At 43.7% G+C, this 21,742-nt stretch overlaps 2 protein-coding genes across 2 annotated transcripts in view; one reads left to right on the forward strand and one right to left on the reverse strand.

The window, feature by feature from the left end:
* LOC121552254 (XK-related protein 6) overlaps window positions 1-21,742 on the reverse strand; it is a 186,602-nt gene that overhangs the window by 14,210 nt on the left and 150,650 nt on the right. The window lies entirely within an intron of this gene.
* Window positions 11,321-14,160, forward strand: LOC123483877. Its single transcript, XM_045213850.1, has 2 exons — window positions 11,321-12,948; window positions 13,821-14,160. The coding sequence occupies exons 1-2, from the start codon at window positions 11,350-11,352 to the stop codon at window positions 13,848-13,850; spliced, it is 1,629 nt and encodes a 542-aa protein (XP_045069785.1). The 5' UTR covers window positions 11,321-11,349; the 3' UTR covers window positions 13,851-14,160.

Genomic DNA, 21,742 nt, shown 5'->3' on the forward strand with positions numbered 1-21,742 from the left:
GAGAGAGGCCTGTAATTTTCATCATAGGTACACGTCAACTATGACAGACAAAATGAGAAAAAAAATCCAGAAAATCACATTGTAGGATTTTTTATGAATTTATTTGCAATTTATGGTGGAAAATAAGTATTTGGTCAATAACAAAAGTTTCTCAATACTTTGTTATATACCCTTTGTTGGCAATGACACAGGTCAAACGTTTTCTGTAAGTCTTCACAAGGTTTTCACACACTGTTGCTGGTATTTTGGCCAATTCCTCCATGCAGATCTCCACTAGAGCAGTGATGTTTTGGGGCTGTCGCTGGGCAACACATACTTTCAACTCCCTCCAAAGATTTTCTATGGGGTTGAGATCTGGAGACTGGCTAGGCCACTCCAGGACCTTGAAATGCTTCTTACGAAGCCACTCCTTCGTTGCCCGGGCGGTGTGTTTGGGATCATTGTCATGCAGAAAGACCAAGCCACGTTTCATCTTCAATGCCCTTGCTGATGGAAGGAGGTTTTCACTCAATATCTCACGATACATGGCCCCATTCATTCTTTCCTTTACACGGATCAGTCATCCTGGTCCCTTTGCAGAAAAACAGCCCCAAAGCATGATGTTTCCACCCCCATGCTTCACAGTAGGTATGGTGTTCTTTGGATGCAACTCAGCATTCTTTGTCCTCCAAACACAACGAGTTGAGTTTTTACCAAAAAGTTCTATTTTGGTTTCATCTGACCAAATGACATTCTCCCAATCCTCTTCTGGATCATCCAAATGCACTCTAGCAAACTTCAGACGGGCCTGGACATGTACTGGCTTAAGCAGGGGGACATGTCTGGCACTGCAGGATTTGAGTCCCTGGCGGCGTAGTGTGTTACTGATGGTAGGCTTTGTTACTTTGGTCCCAGCTCTCTGCAGGTCATTCACTAGGTCCCCCCGTGTGGTTCTGGGATTTTTGCTCACCTTTCTTGTGATCATTTTGACCCCACGGGGTGAGATCTTGCATGGAGCCCCAGATCGAGGGAGATTATCAGTGGTTTTGTATGTCTTCCATTTCCTAATAATTGCTCCCACAGTTGATTTCTTCAAACCAAGCTGCTTGCCTATTGCAGATTCAGTCTTCCCAGCCTGGTGCAGGTCTACAATTTTGTTTCTGGTGTCCTTTGACAGCTCTTTGGTCTTGGCCATAGTGGAGTTTGGAGTGTGACTGTTTGAGGTTGTGGACAGGTGTCTTTTATACTGATAACAAGTTCAAACAGGTGCCATTAATACAGGTAATGAGTGGAGGACAGAGGAGCCTCTTAAAGAAGAAGTTACAGGTCTGTGAGAGCCAGAAATCTTGCTTGTTTGTAGGTGACCAAATACTTATTTTCCACCATAATGTGCAAATAAATTCATAAAAAATCCTACAATGTGATTTTCTGGAATTTTTTTTCTCATTTTGTCTGTCATAGTTGACGTGTACCTATGATGAAAATTACAGGCCTCTCTCAACTTTTTAAGTGGGAGAACTTGCACAATTGGTGGCTGACTAAATACTTTTTTCCCCCACTGTATATATATATATATATTTTTTTTTAAATTTATTTCACCTTTATTTAACCAGGTAAGCCAGTTGAGAACAAGTTCTCATTTACAACTGCGTCCTGGCCAAGATAAAGCAAAGCAGTGCGATAAAAACAACAACACAGAGTTACATATGGGGTAAAACAAAACATAAAGTCAAAAAAATTTAGCAAGTTATGGAGGTAAGGCAATAAATAGGCCATTGTGCAAAATAATTACAATTAGTATTAACACTGGAATGATAGATGTGCAAGAGATGATGTGCAAATAGAGATACTGGGGTGCAAATGAGGCAAAATAAATAACAATATGGGGATGAGGTAGTTGGGTGGGCTAATTACAGATGGGCTGTGTACAGGTGCAGTGATCGGTAAGGTGCTCTGACAACTGATGCTTAAAGTTAGTGAGGGAGATGAGAGTCTCCAGCTTCAGAGATGTTTGCAGTTCGTTCCAGTCATTGGCAGCAGAGAACTGGAAGGAATGGCGGCCAAAGGAGGTGTTGGCTTTGGGGATGACCAGTGAGATATACCTGCTGGAGCGCATACTACGGGTGGGTGTTGCTATGGTGACCAATGAGCTAAGATAAGGCGGAGATTTGCCTAGCAGTGATTTATAGATGACCTGGAGCCAGTGGGTTTGGCGACGAATATGTAGTGAGGACCAGCCAACAAGAGCGTACAGGTCACAATGGTGGGTAGTATATGGGGCTTTGGTGACAAAACGGATGGCACTGTGATAGACTACATCCAATTTGCTGAGTAGAGTGTTGGAGGCTATTTTGTAAATGACATCGCCGAAGTCAAGGATCGGTAGGATAGTCCGTTTTACAAGGGTATGTTTGGCAGCATTAGTGAAGGAGGCTTTGTTGCGAAATAGGAAGCCGATTCTAGATTTCACTTTGGATTGGAGATGCTTAATGTGAGTCTTGAAGGAGAGTTTACAGTCTAACCAGACACCTAGGTATTTCTAGTTGTCCACATACTCTAGGTCAGACCCGTCGAGAGTAGTGATTCTAGTCGGGTGGGCGGGTGCCAGCAGCGTTCGATTGAAGAGCATGCATTTAGTTTTACCAGTGTTTAAGAGCAGTTGGAGGCTACGGAAGGATTGTTGTATGGCATTGAAGCTCGTTTGGAGGTTTGTTAACACAGTGTCCAATGAAGGGCCAGATGTATACAAAATGAGTTAATTGTTACATGATTAATTTAATCGAGTGACAATTAAACATAGTTAGTTGATTCGATAAATAACAGTCACCACATTAATGCAAGTCACGTCACGACACTAGCAAAACCAAAACCTACTTGAAGGTAACAGCCTCACTGTTGCCCCTAATTTCCGGTTTCCATGTAATCTTCCGACGTCCTCAGACATGGATGGACGTCAAATACTAATGTCACGCCCTGGCTCTGGGACTCTGTTATGTTGAGCCAGGGTGTGTAGTTTCTATGTATTTGTGTTCTAGGTTGTTTATCTAGCTCATGTGTTTCTGTGTTGGCCGGTGTGGTTCTCAATCAGAGGCAACGAGTGTCAGCTGTTGCTTGTTGTCTCTGATTGGAAACCATACTTAGGCAGCCTGTTTTGCCACAGTGTTTGTGGGATCTTGTTCTGTGTAGGTTTGTGTATGACCCAGGACTTCACATTTTGTTTTGTTATTTGTATCGTGTTGCTAAGTACACTATTAAAGAGATGTACGCATATCACGCTGCGCCTTGGTCTGTTACTTATGACGATCGTGACAACTGACTTGTGTCACAGGTGACATAGCTGGGGTATCAGGAGGTAAGGTCTGGCATTCACTGACATTTTCAGATGGGATCTGTCATGACCCCCCTGTCTACCCACCCACACCCACCCACCCACACCCACCCACACCCACCCACCCACACCCACCCACACCCACCCACCCACCCACACCCACCCACACCCACCCACCCACCCACCCACACCCACCCACACCCACCCACCCACCCACACCCACCCACCCACCCACCCACACCCACCCACACCCACCCACCCACACCCACCCACACCCACACCCACCCACACCCACCCACCCACCCACACCCACCCACACCCACCCACACCCACCCACCCACACCCACCCACACACACCCACCCACACCCACCCACACCCACCCACCCACCCACACCCACCCACACCCACCCACACCCACCCACCAACACCCACCCACCCACACCCAACCACACACACCCACCCACACCCACCCACACCCACCCACCCACACCCACCCACCCACCCACACCCACCCACACACACCCACCCACACCCACCCACCCACACCCACCCACACCCACCCACACCCACCCACCCACACCCACCCACACCCACCCACACCCACACCCACCCACCCACACCCACCCACCCACCCACCCACACCCACACCCACCCACCCACACCCACCCACACCCACCCACACCATGATACCATGGCACAGAAACCTAAAGTAAACCACCAGCCATTTGTCTCTGTTTCACCAGTTTTCATCAGCATTCAGTGGTCCGTAGTCCCAATGTGTGTGTGTGTGTTTTTCTGTAACAGCCAGCAAATAAAACACATTTTATATTTTCTCTCTCTCTCTCTCTCTCTCTCTCTCTCTCTCTCTCTCTCTCTCTCTCTCTCTCTCTCTCTCTCTCTCTCTCTCTCTCTCTCTCTCTCTCTCTGTCTCTCTCTCTCTCTCTCTCCTCTCCTCTCCTCTCCTCTCCTCTTAGCTCGGTAGCCCAGAACATGGTTCCCATTAATTATTAGTGAGGAGATCATAGCGTTGGCTCACGCCTCGTTTAACAGTGTACAGATGACCTAACAGCTTGGCACCACTCCAAACCCTGCCACAGTCATATAGCCAGACACACACACAGTTACTGTTTTTTGTTTTGTTCTTTACAGTAACTTACTGTAAGTTACCATTAAAAAGGATACAGTATCTTATGGTATTGTACGGTATCCAATACTGTTACTGTAATCTACTGTACAGTACTAACACGGTTACTGTAATCTACTGTACGGTACTAACACAATTACTGTAATCTACTGTACGGTACTAACACGGTTACTGTAATCTATTGTACGTACTAACACAATTACTGTAATCTACTGTACGGTACTAACACGGTTACTGTAATCTACTGTACGGTACTAACACGGTTACTGTAATCTACTGTACGGTACTAACACGGTTACTGTAATCTACTGTACGGTACTAACACGGTTACTGTATTGTACGGTACCAATGCTGTGACTGTAGTCTTTTTACGGTCACACATAAATTACTGTGAGGAAAAATGAGGTACCTTGAGTGAATCACAGAAGACAAGAGTCCCAATCCTTTTTCAAAATATGTATTTATTATTCTCTGTACAGAGCTACAGTGCACCAGTATTTAGTCCGTTCAAACACTAGCCTAAAGTGAATTTGTCTTTTAGCATAAGAAGAAATGACTCTCCTCCACCAGGAGATGAATGAGGGAGCAAAGCAACAGGCAAAATCCTAGAGGAAAACCTGGTTGTCTTTCCACCAGACACAGAGATGAATTCACCTTTCAGCAGGACAAGAACCTACAACACAAGGCCGAATCTACACTGGAGTTGCTCACCAAGAAGACAGTGAATGTTCCTGAGTGGCCTAGTTACAGTTTTGACTTAAATCTACTTGAAAATCTATGGCAAGACCTGAAAAGGGTTTTCTAGCAATGACCAATAACCAATTTGACAAAGCTTGAAGTATTTTGAAAATAATAATGTGCAAATGTTGTATAATCCAGGTGTGGAATGATCTTAGAGACTGACCCAGAAAGACTCACAGCTGTCATCGTTGCCAAAGGTGCTTCTACAAAGTATTGACTCAGGGGTGTGAATGAATACTTATGTAAAATTGATATTTCTGTATTTTATTTTCAATAGATTTTCAATAATTTATAAAAACATGTTTTCACTTTGTCACTATGGTGTATTGTGTGTAGACGGATGAGAAAACAAATCTATTTAATCCATTTTGAATTCAGGCTGTAGCACAACAAAATGTGGAATAAGTCAAGTGGTATGAGTACTTTCTGAAGGCACCATATTTGGTCTGCCTCTTCTGAAATTGAAATTGTAACCAACTCTTTGTGGCTTGATTTTAAAAAAGGAGGATATTTTAAACATGGTTCCATTGTCAATTCACCAGGAATGGTTGTTTTTAATCTGTATAATGGCAAAAAATCCCCCTTTTGAATATTGGCCTCTTAGTATCCTGCTGGAAAATGAGTTTGGATTTAAATATAATGTCAGTATTATGGAGGCTTTAAGAGAGAGGTTAAATGCCTTAATATTTAATAGTTTTAACCCTCCAAACTCATGCTTGCTATATAAATATGCCCGTTTAACTTTATATGGTTTGCCATTCCAAAAAAAAAGACATATTTATTTTCTCATGATTTGAAAAAGTACTCTCCTGGAGTCAGTAGAGCAATGAATAAATATGTAAATAAATAAATATGTAAACTGCGATTATCACTAGATAATTAATAAGTGTAACTTTCCCATAGATGGACAGGTGTTTCCATGGTTTCAAGATCCTATCTATTTTGGTACGCTTTTTATCAAAGTTAATAGTTGCAAGATCGCTCAACTTTTCCAGGATATGCACACTAGGCACATCAACTTCACCATCTGTCCATTTAATCAAGAGAACACTTGGCAATTTAAAGTTTGTATGTTTTGGAGACCCAATCTGTAATATAGTACACTTATCATAATTGGGTTTTAGTCCAGAGAAACTGGATAAATTACCTCAATAAGGCCCTTCAAGGTTGAGAATTGAGGACTCAATAGACAACTTGAATCATTGCTACTTTTGTCTCTAATCCATACATTTCTAGCCCCTTAATGTTATCATTAGACCTGCTAACAGTTCAATGGCCATAATAAATATGCATGGTGACAGAGGGCAACCTTGTTTTATGGCCCCTGACAGTTCAAAGTTCTCAGAGAAGTAACTGTTATTTATTATTTTCCATATATGATTGTTGTACATGACTTTTACCCATCTTATGAGGGATTCTCCAAAGTAAAAAAACATCCTGGTACTTATAAACATATTCTAGATGTATCAAAGGCTTTCTCAAAATCTGCTATAAAGATTATACCTGGTTTCCCTGCATTCTCATAGTTTTCCATTATTTATAGTAGTTGTCTAATGTTGTCTCCAACATATCTTCCTTTTAAGAATTCCGTCTGATCGTGATGAATAATGTCCAGTAGGACCTTTTTAATTCTGTGAGCAATACATTTTGCCAATATGTATTGCAAACATTGAAGAGTGAGGGGTCTCCAATTTTTTTAAGAGACTGGGTCTTTGTGCTGCCTTCTGGCTCCTGCTTCAGTAGGAGCGAGATTAGTCCCTCTTTTTGTGTGTCAAACAGTTTGCCATTTATTGCTGCGTTCATAACCAAGTGGGAAGTGGGAATTTACCACCATAGAGTTAGATAGATGGATAAAACCCGCTTTAACACTTAGACATTGCCATCAAGGGATTCGCCATTTTAAAGTAGTCAACTGGACTTCCTATAGGGTGAAGGAGTGATCACATGATTCCATCTGGGACTTCCTATAGGGTGAAGGAGTGATCACATGATTCCATCTGGGTCATCAGGAGGGATCCGCCAATTAATTATACTTGTGAGCAAACATTCCATAACTGCAGGTGGCAGTAAATCACCAACCTTGGCTTTATACCTGTTCCAACAACACACTATGGCTACCGAGCTGAGAGGAGAGGAGAGGAGAGGAGAGGAGAGGAGAGAGAGAGAGAGAGAGAGAGAGAGAGAGAGAGAGAGAGAGAGAGAGAGAGAGAGAGAGAGAGAGAGAGAGAGAGAGAGAGAGAGAGAGAGACGGAGAGAGACGGAGAGAGACAGAGAGAGACAGAGAGAGAGAGAGACAGAGAGACAGAGAGAGAGAGAGAGAGAGAGAGAGAGAGTGAGAATATGCAGCCTTTCAGTTTGTTAGAAGTAGTAAAATAAGAAATTGACCACTTTCAAATGGAGATGGCCTCAATAGCGCTGCCTGTGCGCTCACAGACGCCATCATGGGACATGTATAAATAATAATATGCCATTTAGCAGACGCTTTTATCCAAAGCGACTTACAGTCATGCGTGCATACATTTTTTGTGTATGGGTGGTCCCGGGGATCTAACCCACTACCCTGGCGTTACAAGCGCCATGCTCTACCAATTGAACTACAGATGAAATCTCTATCACTCTCTATGTTTACCACATAAGACTGGGAAAAATAGATTTGAAACGGCCCTCCAACTGGTAACTACTAAACTCGTCTATCATCCATGAGCTCAAAGAAGGAGGTGAGAATGTACCAGTTGTGAAGTCGTAAATTGGATGCATTCACGTGCCAATGGCCATCAAGCATAAACTAAAAGTACAGGTATCACGCTTGTAAACAAATCATAGTATTAAAAAATCATATCGATAGATTTCTTTGAAAAAGTGACGTTTTTGTAATTGCATTTAAATGCCAGAAATGCTGTTATTGAGGTCATTTCCTTAGTAGGTGACATCAGAGGTCACCATGTGGAGATGTCGGAGCTCAAGGATGATAAACAAGTTTAGTAATTACCAGTTGGAGGGCCGTTTAAATAGATTTTTCCCCGTCGTATGTGGTAAACATAGAGGTTTTTAAGCCTCTAAATATCAGTCAATTCCAACGTGTCCATAATATTCGTAATGTCTTTGAGCGCCAGAGGTTGATAGGTGGTAGTATGATTGCCTTTACGGTCTATTGACGTATTTAAAAAACTGTATTGTAGTCCCTTACCATTATAATATAGTTATTTGTATCTTGGAGACTAATTAGATTATTTTAAATATTTTCAAAGAAGATTGGATCGTCAATATTCGTTCAATAAAGATTTATTAGCTAAATCTGTTTATCATCAAGTAGAATATTCAATATAATCCATCTTCCTTGGGGATCTATTTTAACGGATTGGACCTCAAGATCTAGATAGTCCAAGATCCAAGATAGGCAGAATCCAAGATGGCGTAGCAGTGCGGTCGTGTTCTTTGTTGTGTGTCCGTGTAAATAGCCTGTTTTTTTGTATTTTTTTGTATTTTACGTATATATTTCCCTTTCACACTTTTCATCCTTCTACTAAATATACTTTCCTGCAACTCGATGTGGAACGGATTCTATTTGTAACTGCCTCTGTCGCCAGTTTATTTCATGTATTAGCACTTTAGTTTATTTCATGTATTTGCACTTTTTATTATTTAATTTCTTCTGAATTGTACGTTTACAGCAAGACGGAACTAATTATTGGTTCCGCCCGATTGTTGTCACCCGAGCGCCTTTTAGCGACGCACCGAGGAAACTTTACCGCAAAAAGCGAATTATTTTTCCACTGTTATCGTGTTTAAGTGCATACTTACAAAGAAAGTATACAGAAGAAGATAAAGGACATTTAAAAGGATGTTTAGCACCTCTGTGTGATAAGCAGCAATGAGTTCTCACGGGTTGACCAGCATTAAAGCCCTGTATTCAAATCAAGACCTCTTGCCTCATGCCTGTCACTGGAGGAGCTACAGTGAGAACTCATCTGCTCTGCATGAGTAGACGAGGAAGACAGTACCAAAGAGCCGTGATCCATGGACAAGAAGGGACATCTCTACATCCAAGAGTGTGCATCTGCTCCTGACATTTACACAGCCGCAGCATCCACAGAAGAATCCAGGCGCCTTACCATGAATCCAGCTGATGCAAAGAAGCTTAAACTATTTCCCACAAGAGACTGACACATTTTTGCCTTCATATTCATACGGTATAGTTGTGTGTATGTTTAAGTGTTAACTAAGCTACAACCAAGAGACTGAATTTTGCATTTCATAGAACAACGTGATATTGATTTGTGTGAAGTAGATGTGAATATGTTCTAAAAAATAATATTTGTGGTAAAAATAGTATAAATGTGAATAGCTAATGGGAGCTGAATCACTTAGCTACAGGCCAAATTAGATTTAACCCAAATTTAAGTACACCAAGTAACAATGTCAGAGCCTAGTCTTACCTCTGGGAGAAAGCAGGTTAATGTAGGTGAAAGTATAGAGCAGCAGTGCATAGACATGCAATCACAGGCTACTAAAGGCACAAGAGCTAATGACCACACTTCCTCACAAGAACCACGAAGAAGCCAAAGAGACCGAAAGTTAACAGAAAAGGGCCAAGAACTGTACAATGAGCAAATAAGAAGATTTGCTCACCGTTTCACTGTGAGCTATGAGGAGTGGAAGGCTATTGCTAAAGACGCCAAGCAAGCTTTGAGTGGACAATGCTCAAACAACCTGCTACATGAACACATAAGCAAAATAAGTGCTGCCTCAGAGAATCTGAACATTGCTTATGATGAGTTAAGGCGCATAGACAACCCTGACCATGACACACGTCGCAGAATTGACACCTGTGATGCAGTAACCAGGAAGATCATCCAAACTGCAAAATATCGTTTGGAGACAGCAGATAACGGTGGAGGAGATGAACAACGAGGCAACAGGGCGACATCGTCTATATTCAAGTCTGTAGCCTCAGACAAGATAAGTATCAAATCCCAATGCACTAAGTCCTCTCATGCTCAAAGCAGCTCCAGACATTCAAGTCGGATTTCTGTTAGCAGACAAGATGCCGCTGCTGAAGTTGCTGCCAATGAAGCTACTCTAGAAGTACTACTAGAACAAGAGTGTTGCATTGAGGAATTGGAAAGGCTTGAAGCTGAAGCTGCAGAGAGACAAAAGGTGCTAGATGCAAAGCGGAGACAACTGGAGCGACTAGAGATAGTTAAAAAGTTAAAGGCTGCTAAGGCACGTCAGCGAGTGTATGATCAGAGTGAGTGCTCAGATAAAGAAATAAGCAGTCTACTCCATCAAAGTGTCTGTATGAAGGAAAAGGAAGAAGTTAAACATGAAAATAATCTGTTGCAGCACCATTCTTCACCACAAGACCGGGCACATTCAAAACAGGATGACAGCACAGCAGCTCTTGTTAGAGCACTTGCAGAGTCCATCAGTGCAGGTCGTCTTCCTATACCTGAACCAACAATATTCAATGGCGACCCACTCAGATTCAATGACTGGAAGGTTTCATTTCAGACACTCATTGATCGGAAAAACATTCCAGCCGAAGAAAATATATATTACTTGCGAAAGTATGTGGGTGGACCTGCTAAAAAGGCTATAGAGAGCTACTTCCTGCTTGGTTCAGAGTCAGCCTATCACGCAGCATGGAGGATTCTCGAGGAAAGATATGGAAATCCATTCCTCATAGCCAAAGCATTCAGAGATAAGCTGGAGGCATGGCCCAAGATAAGCTCCGAAGGCAGTATCGAACTTCAAGAGTTTGCTGATTTTCTTCGGAGCTGTGAGGCTGCTATGACTCAGATCAGAGGCCTCGAAGTACTTAATGACTGCAATGAGAACCAGAAGTTACTTGTAAAGCTTCCAGACTGGCTGACCTCGAGATGGAACAGAAAGGTCATAGAAGTGGAGGAAGAAAGTCACACATTCCCAAGCTTCCAGCAGTTTGTAAAGTTTCTCACACGTGAAGCTAAGATTGCTAATAACCCAATAACATCTCTCCATGCTCTGAAACCTGCTGAAGGTGAGCAGATCAAGGTTTTAAAGAGCAGAGCTCTCTGAGCAAAGGTACTAGCAACTAACTCAGATGAAAAAGCTTTCTCCACAAGCTGTGTTTTTTGTGAGAAGTCCAGTCACAGTCTACACAAGTGTTGGAAATTTATGAATAAAACCATCTCTGAGCGAGTCAAGTTTGTTCAAGGGATGAAGTGGTGCTTTGGCTGTCTGAAGCCTGGCCATCGCTCAAAGGAGTGTGAAAATAGAAGGATCTGTGATACTTGTGAGAAAGGACATCCAACCTGCCTACACGATAATCGCAGCAAAGAAAGAGGAATGTCAACAAGGACTGATGGAGAAATGGAGAGTGACAAGTCAAGAGAAGGAACGACAGATCGTTCACAAGAGAGGGTGACAAAACCACCACGCGAGGTAACATCTAACAGAGTTATCCAGAATGTTAAAGGCACCCATACATCCTCAGTCATTCCTGTGTGGTTGTCCACTACAAGTAAGCCAAATCATGAAGTCCTTGTGTACGCTCTTCTCGATACACAGAGTGACACGACCTTCATCCTTGAAGAGACAGCAAAGGTGCTTCACACTAAAAATGAACCAGTCCAGTTAAAGCTCTCCACAATGGCTTCAAGAAATACAGTGGTGCCTAGCAGAAGGCTGACTGATCTACAAATAAGAGGATTCTACTCCGATAAGATAATCTACCTGCCAGTAACTTACTCAAGAGAATTCATCCCTGCAAACAGAGATCATATTCCCACACCAGAGACTGCCAAGGCATGGTCTCATCTTGAGCACATTGCAGATGAAATTGCTCCTCTGCAGAGCTGTGACATCGGCCTACTAATTGGCTACAACTGTCCTCAAGCTCTTATACCAAGACAAGTGGTTGCTGGAGAAGAAAATGAGCCCTTTGCTCAGAGAACAGACTTGGGTTGGAGTGTAGTCGGCTATGGCAACCCATGTCTTGACTTTGGAGATGCCTTTGGAATAAGCCATCAAGTCATTGTGAAGCAAGTGACATCAGTTCTTCCAAATCTCCCAAACGAAGTGCACTATGTCTGTAGAACACAGATCAAAGAAGTAGTCCTTCCAACAGACGTCATCAAGGTGTTGGAATCTGATTTTGTAGAAAGGGCTTCAGAAGATGACCCAGCTGACCACGCCTCAAGGGGTGTCACAGCAGAACAACTCACAGCTTCTAACTGGTTCACAGGTCCAGACCTTCTTTGGCAAAAAGAGCTACCAACTGGAGTTGTCATGGTGGGAGAGATCGAGAGCAGTGACCCAGAGGTCAAGAAAGCTCAGGTTCATGACACTCAGGCAGAAGAAGCAAAAACAATTTTAGATCGTCTACACAAGTTCTCAGACTGGGCAAGAATGGTGAAGGCTGTTGCCAGACTCAAGCGCCGTGCTAAGGAAATCAAAGGTCTCAAGCCAAAGTCCTGTGAGGCCTCGAACTTGGAGGAAAGGAAAGAGGCGGAGCTGACCATAATCAAGATGGTCCAGGAAGCAACTCTCTCTCAAGAAATTCAACGCCTTAGACATCATAAGGAGACAAAGGTCAAAGACAAAGCCAACCAGTTGCACAAACTATGTCCGTTCCTGGATGACCAAGGTGTAATCAGAGTAGGAGGCCGCTTAGCTAATGCTGCCCTACATCCACATGTGAGGCATCCAGCAGTACTTCCTAGAGACAGTCATGTTTCTGCATTGCTCGTCAAGCACTATCATGAGAGAGTGTACCATCAAGGTCGAGGAATGACTATAAATGAACTCCGATCCAATGGCATATGGATCCTGGGTTGCAGCAAGCTTGTTTCATCCCATATTCACAAGTGCACAAGTTGCAGAAGGTTCCGAAGATGCACAGAGCAACAAAGGATGGCAGACCTTCCAGAAGAGCGGATGGAAACAACTGCTCCATTCACTTACTGTGGAATGGACTGCTTCGGACCATTTCACATTAAGGAAGGAAGAAAGGAGCTAAAGCGTTATGGGCTGTTGCTCACCTGCATGTGTTCAAGAGGAGTTCACATTGAAGCACTTGATGACTTGACCTCAGATGCCTTTATCAATGCTCTCGCGTCATTCATCGCCATTCGTGGATCAGTAAGGCAGATAAGGTGTGATCAAGGGACAAACTTTGTCGGAGCAAGGCGTGAGTTCATTGAAGCACTGAAAGAGATGGATCAAGAAGAGCTCAAAGATTTGGGCTGCGAGTTCATCATGAACACCCCTGCCTCAAGTCATATGGGTGGAGTCTGGGAAAGACAAATCCGCACTATCAGAAGTGTCCTGGCGTCCATTCTAGAACAGTCGTCCAGACAACTTGACTCCTCTTCCCTACGAACATTTCTATATGAGGTTATGGCGGTTGTGAATAGCAGACCTCTAACCACTGATCATCTGAACGATTCTACCAGTCCAGAGCCCTTGACACCAAACCACATCTTGACCATGAAATCCACAATCATTCTCCCTCCTCCTGGAAAGTTTGTCAAGGAGGATCTCTACCTCCGCAAAAGATGGCGCAGAGTTCAACTCTTAACCAACAACTTTTGGGTACGATGGAAAAAGGAGTATCTCCTGAATCTCCAACACAGACAGAAGTGGACCAAAGATCGCAGAAATGCAAAGGTCGGTGACATTGTTCTGTTACAAGATGCTGCCACACCACGAAACCAATGGAAGCTAGCAAGAGTCATCGAGGTCTATCCTGGAAGTGATGAAAGAGTGAGGAGACTCAAGTTACTCATCAGTGACTCCTCCCTGGATGGAAGAGGAAAGTGTACAGCCAAACCTGTTTACCTGGAGAGACCCATTCAGAAAACAGTTACATTGCTAGAAGCAGACTGATGGTTCTATCATACACTCACACACAGTTTATTAGTTGTTTATTAGGACAGAGTTTCATTTAATTTATTCATGCAGTAGGTTTGTCTCCAAGTTTTAAGAAATCACATGTGATTTGGTGGGAGTGTAACTGCCTCTGTCGCCAGTTTATTTCATGTATTAGCACTTTAGTTTATTTCATGTATTTGCATTTTTTATTATTTAATTTCTTCTGAATTGTACGTTTACAGCAAGACGGAACTAATTATTGGTTCCGCCCGAGTGTTGTCACCCGAGCGCCTTTTAGCGACGCACCGAGGAAACTTTACCGCAAAAAGCGAATTATTTTTCCACTGTATCGTGTTTAAGTGCATACTTACAAAGAAAGTATACAGAAGAAGATAAAGGACATTTAAAAGGATGTTTAGCACCTCTGTGTGATAAGCAGCAATGAGTTCTCACGGGTTGACCAGCATTAAAGCCCTGTATTCAAATCAAGACCTCTTGCCTCATGCCTGTCACTGGAGGAGCTACACTATTATTTACTCACCTTTATCTAGGATCTCCAGTTGAAACTAGCTTGCCAGCTAACTAGCTAACTAGCTAACTAGCTAACTAGCTATTAGCCACCGTTAGCGGTTTTCACCCAGAACATCGGATTTTCTGCCGGAATAACTGAATCACTGGACCCTAACACCGGATCGCAACTAGCTAGCCGCAACCGAATGGACATTGCTGTAGGCCTGGACCTCAAGATCTACATGGTCTTTGAATAGGATCATAACACCCTTTTGAATTCCTTAGCCCATGACAGAAATAGATGTTGACCATCCCACTCCCATTTCCGCCAAGGCCACTTCATCAGCAGATACTGAATGAGTTTCCTGTAAACGCTAAATATGGTCATCCTCCACCCTTAGCCATGTAAAAACTGTTATTCTTTTCCTATTATCAGCCAAACCATTGGACGTGTAGCTAGCTATGCTCAACTCACCAACTACCATGACGGGTTATATTTTGAGACGCTCACCACTATCCTCACCACCAATACCACCATTACCAATGCCTGTCTGTTATCCACGTAGCTGTACCATGATAGATAACCTGCTAAACATACTGGCTCTAAGTAGACCTCCAGTTGTCCTCCAATTACCCTCCCTAATAAACCTCCCCCCATCCCAGGTAGGGATGTGGTCCATGTGACTGGCAGACCATCCCCGTACACATGGATCCAAGGTAGGGATGTGGTCCATGTGACTGGCAGAACATCCCCGTACACATGGATCCAGGTAGGGATGTAGTCCATGTGACTGGCAGAACATCCCCGTACACATGGATCCAGGTAGGGATGTAGTCCATGTGACTGGCAGAACATCCCCGTACACATGGATCCAGGTAGGGATGTAGTCCATGTGACTGGCAGAACATCCCCGTACACATGGATCCAGGTAGGGATGTAGTCCATGTGACTGGCAGAACATCCCGTACACATGGATCCAGGTAGGGATGTAGTCCATGTGACTGGCAGAACATCCCCGTACACATGGATCCAGGTAGGGATGTAGTCCATGTGACTGGCAGAACATCCCCGTACACATGGATCCAGGTAGGGATGTGGTCCATGTGACTGGCAGAACATCCCCGTACACATGGATCCAGGTAGGGATGAAGTCCATGTGACTGGCAGAACATCCCCGTACACATGGATCCAGGTAGGGATGAAGTCCATGTGACTGGCAGAACATCCCCGTACACATGGATCCAGGTAGGGGATGTAGTCCATGTGACTGGCAGAACATCCCCGTACACATGGATCCAGGTAGGGATGAAGTCCATGTGACTGGCAGAACATCCCCGTACACATGGATCCAGGTAGGGATGTAGTCCATGTGACTGGCAGAACATCCCCGTACACATGGATCCAGGTAGGGATGTAGTCCATGTGACTGGCAGAACATCCCCGTACACATGGATCCTAGGTTGCCTTAAGAGGTTGGGACCCATCCCTTGAAAAGAGCACAAAAAGTGCAACTTACACAACAAAACCAGGTTATCAGCAATAGGCACTTAGTTTCGACGTTTCATCACGTCATGTAAATACACGTTACCATGGAAACGGTATCAACTGCGAGTTGAATGCCCGGTTTTGAGTCAGCTCAGCTGTTCTACAGCACAATATTCTAACCCTTTTGCGTTGGTTGTACCCCCCCACCACCCCCCCACCCCCCCCCCCCCACCCACACACACACACACACACTCACACACACTCACACACACACAGCACAAGCATCCAACCACAAACTCAGTTGCTCATCAATTGTTCGATCACCAAACCCAGCTCAAGAGAAGACATGCTGTGTGAATTGTAGCTTTGATTACCCAATGTCTGGTCCTGGCTGATGGAGCTCAGATACCCCCCCCCCCCCCCCCCAACACACACACTGGACCCCCGTGGAGACCCATCTTCCCCGGCACCTCTGTGCAGTCAGACCATTATGATTATGCTGTGCCTTGAGGGCCACAGTATTCTGCCTCCTCTACGATTGTACTAGTGCGTCCCTCCCCCAATGGGTTACTGCAGCCAGTGTTGCCAGCACTGCCCACTACCTGGGCGGGGTTACTCCACCAGAATTCCCACCGGGTACGAGGTAGTCAAGGTTCTCATTAGCAGCTTTTGAGAAAATCCTTGTATATTATGCTCATGCTTTGGCTTTTGGACCTACCCTGCCAGGCAAGCTCAGACTATTGAGGGGGCGGTGCTGCTTTAGTGGATCTCTGACCGCGTTCATCTTCCTGTCTTGACCGCGTGGGCTACTTGCAGTAGGCCTATCAAACGGGTAAAGGACTTCTCATTAGTAGGGAAGGAAGGGTTGGACAACGTTACATCATGATAGGACGAAAAGTATATTTCTAAGTTTCACCGCTTTTATCAGTATGTTGCTGTTGATTACACAGTCATTTACTGTGAAAATGACAGGATTTCAGAGGATTTATTTTACAGCGCACACACCGTCCATCACTACTAGCGGGTTGAATTATTAAACTACTAAACAAAGGAGAACATACAGGCTATTACACTGTGATCACAACCGTTAGAGTAGGCTACATGAGGAAGTACTGTATAATGTATTGAATGTTGTGCGCACACACACACTTACACACACACACACTTACACACAAACACACACTCCCTCTGTGTCTAGTGCTGTCATTGATCTGTGAGTCATCTGCCCACCCCTACACTGATCCCTTGAGTGGGTGGTGGGATAACTGACACACACAGACACACACACACACACACACACACACACACACACACGACACACACACACACACACACACACACACACACACACACACACACACACACACACACACACACACACACACACACACACACACACAGACACACACACACAGACACACACACACACACACACACACACACACACACACACACACACACACACACACACACACACACACACACACACACACACACACACACACACACACATACACACACACACAGGGGGGTAGTTCAAGATACTGCAAGGAGACACAACACAAAGTTCTGTCCTGGTATAGTTCTGTCCTGGTATAGTTCTGTCCTGGTATAGTTCTGTCCTGGTATAGTTCTGTCCTGGTATAGTTCTGTCCTGGTATAGTTCTGTCCTGGTATAGTTCTGTCCTGGTATAGTTCTGTCCAGGTATAGTTCTGTCCTGGTATAGTTCTGTCCTGGTATAGTTCAGTCCTGGTATAGTTCTGTCCAGGTATAGTTCTGTCCTGGTATAGTTCTGTCCTGGTATAGTTCTGTCCAGGTATAGTTCTGTCCTGGTATAGTTCTGTCCTGGTATAGTTCTGTCCTGGTATAGTTCTGTCCTGGTATAGTGAGGGATGTAGGGCTGTTTTTTTTCTTGTTCAGTATAATGAAAGACAAAACAATAATAATCAGACAGAGTACAGCTGGCCTGGGGAAACGCCCCCCTCGTTGGCTACTATGTTGCAATATTAATATTCTGGAACCTTGTTGGTTTTCATCATTCTTTAGTTCGGTTGGTCTTCACGCGTCCTTGTCGATTGTGGACCCAATTATGTCCTTTGGCGCATGTCTTTTATTTCAAGGCATAGGATTTATCTGGCATAGTTTACATTCGCGGTCAGATCATTAATGGCCGTTCCACAGACCTTTAAACCTGATATTGGCGATCATTAATGGCCGTTCCACAGCCCTTTAAACCTGATATTGGCTGGGGTCATTTCTGTTTGTTTTTTCTCTTCCTCTAACAACACTTTATGTGTACAGTGGTGTTGCCATGGGATACCTAAGGTTCATTAGTATCACGATACCATGATTTGTCAAAATGTGCAAATATTTTTAACAAAACTTGTACCGGTACTATCGAATGTAACAAGGTACTGTTGTCCTGCAACAGGGAAAACATGTTTGTCCACTTATCTTATCTTATCTTAGTTGGAAGGGAAGTACAGTGGGGAAAAAGTAGGAGACCAAATACTTATTTTCCACCATAATTTGCAAATAAATTCATAAAAAAATCCTACAATGTGATTTTCTTGATTTTTTTTCTTCTCAATTTGTCTGTCATAGTTGACGTGTACCTATGATGAAAATTACAGGCCTCTCTCATCTTTTTAAGTGGGAGAACTTGCACAATTGGTGGCTGACTAAATACTTTTTTCCCCCACTGTATATACACTTTATTTTAATGTGTATACTGTATATATATATATAAACTCAGCAAAAAAAAGAAACGTATCTTATCTTATCTTAGTTGGAAGGGAAGTACCTCCCCCTTTCTCTTTATCTCTGTGACTTTTACTTGAATATCACCCGCCATCTTTTTTGTGAACAATGTTGCCAGGGGTGCATTCAGTTTGACAGAATGGTGTGATGTTTAATTTAAAGGAAACAGCTGTACTGAACGAAAAGTTGAAGAACGGTGTGATCATGATGACCTAGAGAGTGATTGTGTATGGTGTGTGCTGCACAAGTATTGTGTTTCAAATGGTCACAACCATATTTATAACAGCCTCAGTTTTTCATATTTCTTATGTCCTTGAAAAGAATGGAATTAAAAGTAAATTCCTTGCATAAATGGCTGCCAAACTATATTGTGAGGGAGAGACATCTCAGACATGCTATGAGAATAGAAACCTTACAAGTCTTACAATAATTATGTTTACACAATAAAAATTACCATTATAAGAAACAACTGGGTCTCTAAGGACCTATAATACATAATATCGTCCTTCCTCTCTCCTCTCCTCTCCTCTCCTCTCCTCTCCTCTCCTCTCCTCTCCTCTCCTCTCCTCTCCTCTCCTCTCCTCTCCTCTCCTCTCCTCTCCTCTCCTCTCCTCTCCTCTCCTCTCATTTCATTGCTTCATCTTCTCCCCTGCTCTCCTCTCCTCTCTCCTCTCCTCTCCTCTCCCTCTCCCTCTCCTCTTCTCTCCTCTCCTCCTCTCCTCCCCCTCCTCTCCTTTTCTCCTCTCCTCTCCTCTCCTCTCCTCTCCTCTCCTCTCCCCTCTCCTCTCCCTCTCCTCTCCTCTCCCTCTCCTCTCCTCTCTCCTCTCCTCTCCTCTCCTCTCTCCTCTCCCTCTCCCTCTCCTCTCCTCTCCTCTCCTCTCCCTCTCCTCTCCTCTCCTCTCCTCTCCTCTCCTCTCCTCTCCTCTCCTCTCCTCTCCTCTCCTTTCCTCTCTTTCTCCTGTTACAGTGTCACCAGTACATACAACAACAGTCAGATTCACATTGAGAACAACAACACCAATAAATTACTTGGTCTTCAATTCGGGCCTTTTGTGGCATTGTGACAGGTACCGATTTAGAACCACTGGGGCCGTCCCCTCCCTTCTCTTCTCCTCCACTCTCTCCTCCCCTCCCCTCCCTTCTCTTCTCCTCCATTCTCTCCTCCCCTCCCCATCCTCCTCTTCCCCCCTCTCACACCAGGAGCGGCCAGAAAAAACGCTCCACGTTACAACACAGGTGTGATGCCAGCGGCCGGCGAGGAGAATAAAACCTCTCCCTCCATTCCACCTCCTTCCCGCCTGCCGTCCCCTCGCCTCCTGGGGCCGATGGCTGATGGGTATTTGAGTAGCCCACAAAAGGCTTTATAGAGAAGGTGAGAGGAGAGGGGGAAAACGATTTGTAGATCTCCGCGAATAGGTATTAAATCTCTAACAGGAGCCTCATGGCAGTGTTGATCACCATGGTCCATATTGTAGTCCATGCAGTACTGTATATGATCTGGTGGGGTGGGAGTAGAGTGGCTTTCTGACTTGATTTCAACTGTGATTTTCTGTTATTTTTATTGCAATTTCTTCATGAAAGAATTCTGAATTTAGTGAGTTGTTTTCACGATCCTTCCATCTCCCTCTTCTCCTTCCATCTCTCTCCCTCTCTCTCTCTCTCTCTCTCTCTCTCTCTCTCTCTCTCTCTCTCTCTCTCTCTCTCTCTCTCTCTCTCTCTCTCTCTCTCTCTCTCTCTCTATCGGTCTCTCATTCTCTCTCTCTCTACACAGCCAGTCATTTGTCACCATTAGCAACAGTGGGTCTGCAGGTGCCATTATGGAACTGGTCTGTTCATGTGATCATGAGCTCTCACTGATAACACAGACCTTTTCTCCTCCTATCACCACAAGACAGACTTACTGTAAACACGGACTTACTGTAAACACTGATATACTGTACACACTGACATACTGTAAACACAGACATACTGTACACACTGATATACTGTAAACACTGACATACTGTACACACTGACGTACTGTAAACCCTGATATACTGTAAACACTGACATACTGTACACACTGACATACTGTAAACACTGACATACTGTAAACACTGACATACTGTACACACTGACATACTGTACACACTGACATACTGTACACACTGACATACTGTACACACTGATATACTGTACACACTGACATACTGTACACACTGACATACTGTACACACTGACATACTGTAAACACTGACATACTGTACACACTGACATACTGTACACACTGATATACTGTAAACACTGACATACTGTAAACCCTGATATACTGTAAACCCTGATATACTGTAAACACTGACATACTGTACACACTGACATACTGTACACACTGACATACTGTAAACACTGACATACTGTACACACTGACGTACTGTAAACACTGACATACTGTAAACACTGACATACTGTACACACTGACGTACTGTAAACACTGACATACTGTAAACACTGATATACTGTAAACATTGACATACTGTACACACTGATATACTGTAAACACTGACATACTGTAAACACTGACATACTGTAAACACTGACATACGTACACACTGATATACTGTAAACACTGACATACTGTACACACTGACATACTGTAAACACTGACATACTGTAAACACTGACTTACTGTAAACACTGACATACTGTAAACACTGACATACTATAAACACTGATATACTGTACACACTGACATACTGTAAACACTGACATACTGTACACACTGACATACTGTACACACTGACATACTGTACACACTGACATACTGTAAACACTGACATACTGTACACACTGATATACTGTAAACACTGACATACTGTACACACTGATATACTGTACACACTGACGTACTGTACACACTGACATACTGTAAACACTGACATACTGTACACACTGACATACTG

Source organism: Coregonus clupeaformis, unplaced genomic scaffold (assembly GCF_020615455.1).
Source record: "Coregonus clupeaformis isolate EN_2021a unplaced genomic scaffold, ASM2061545v1 scaf0160, whole genome shotgun sequence".
Taxonomy (NCBI): Eukaryota; Metazoa; Chordata; class Actinopteri; order Salmoniformes; family Salmonidae; genus Coregonus; species Coregonus clupeaformis.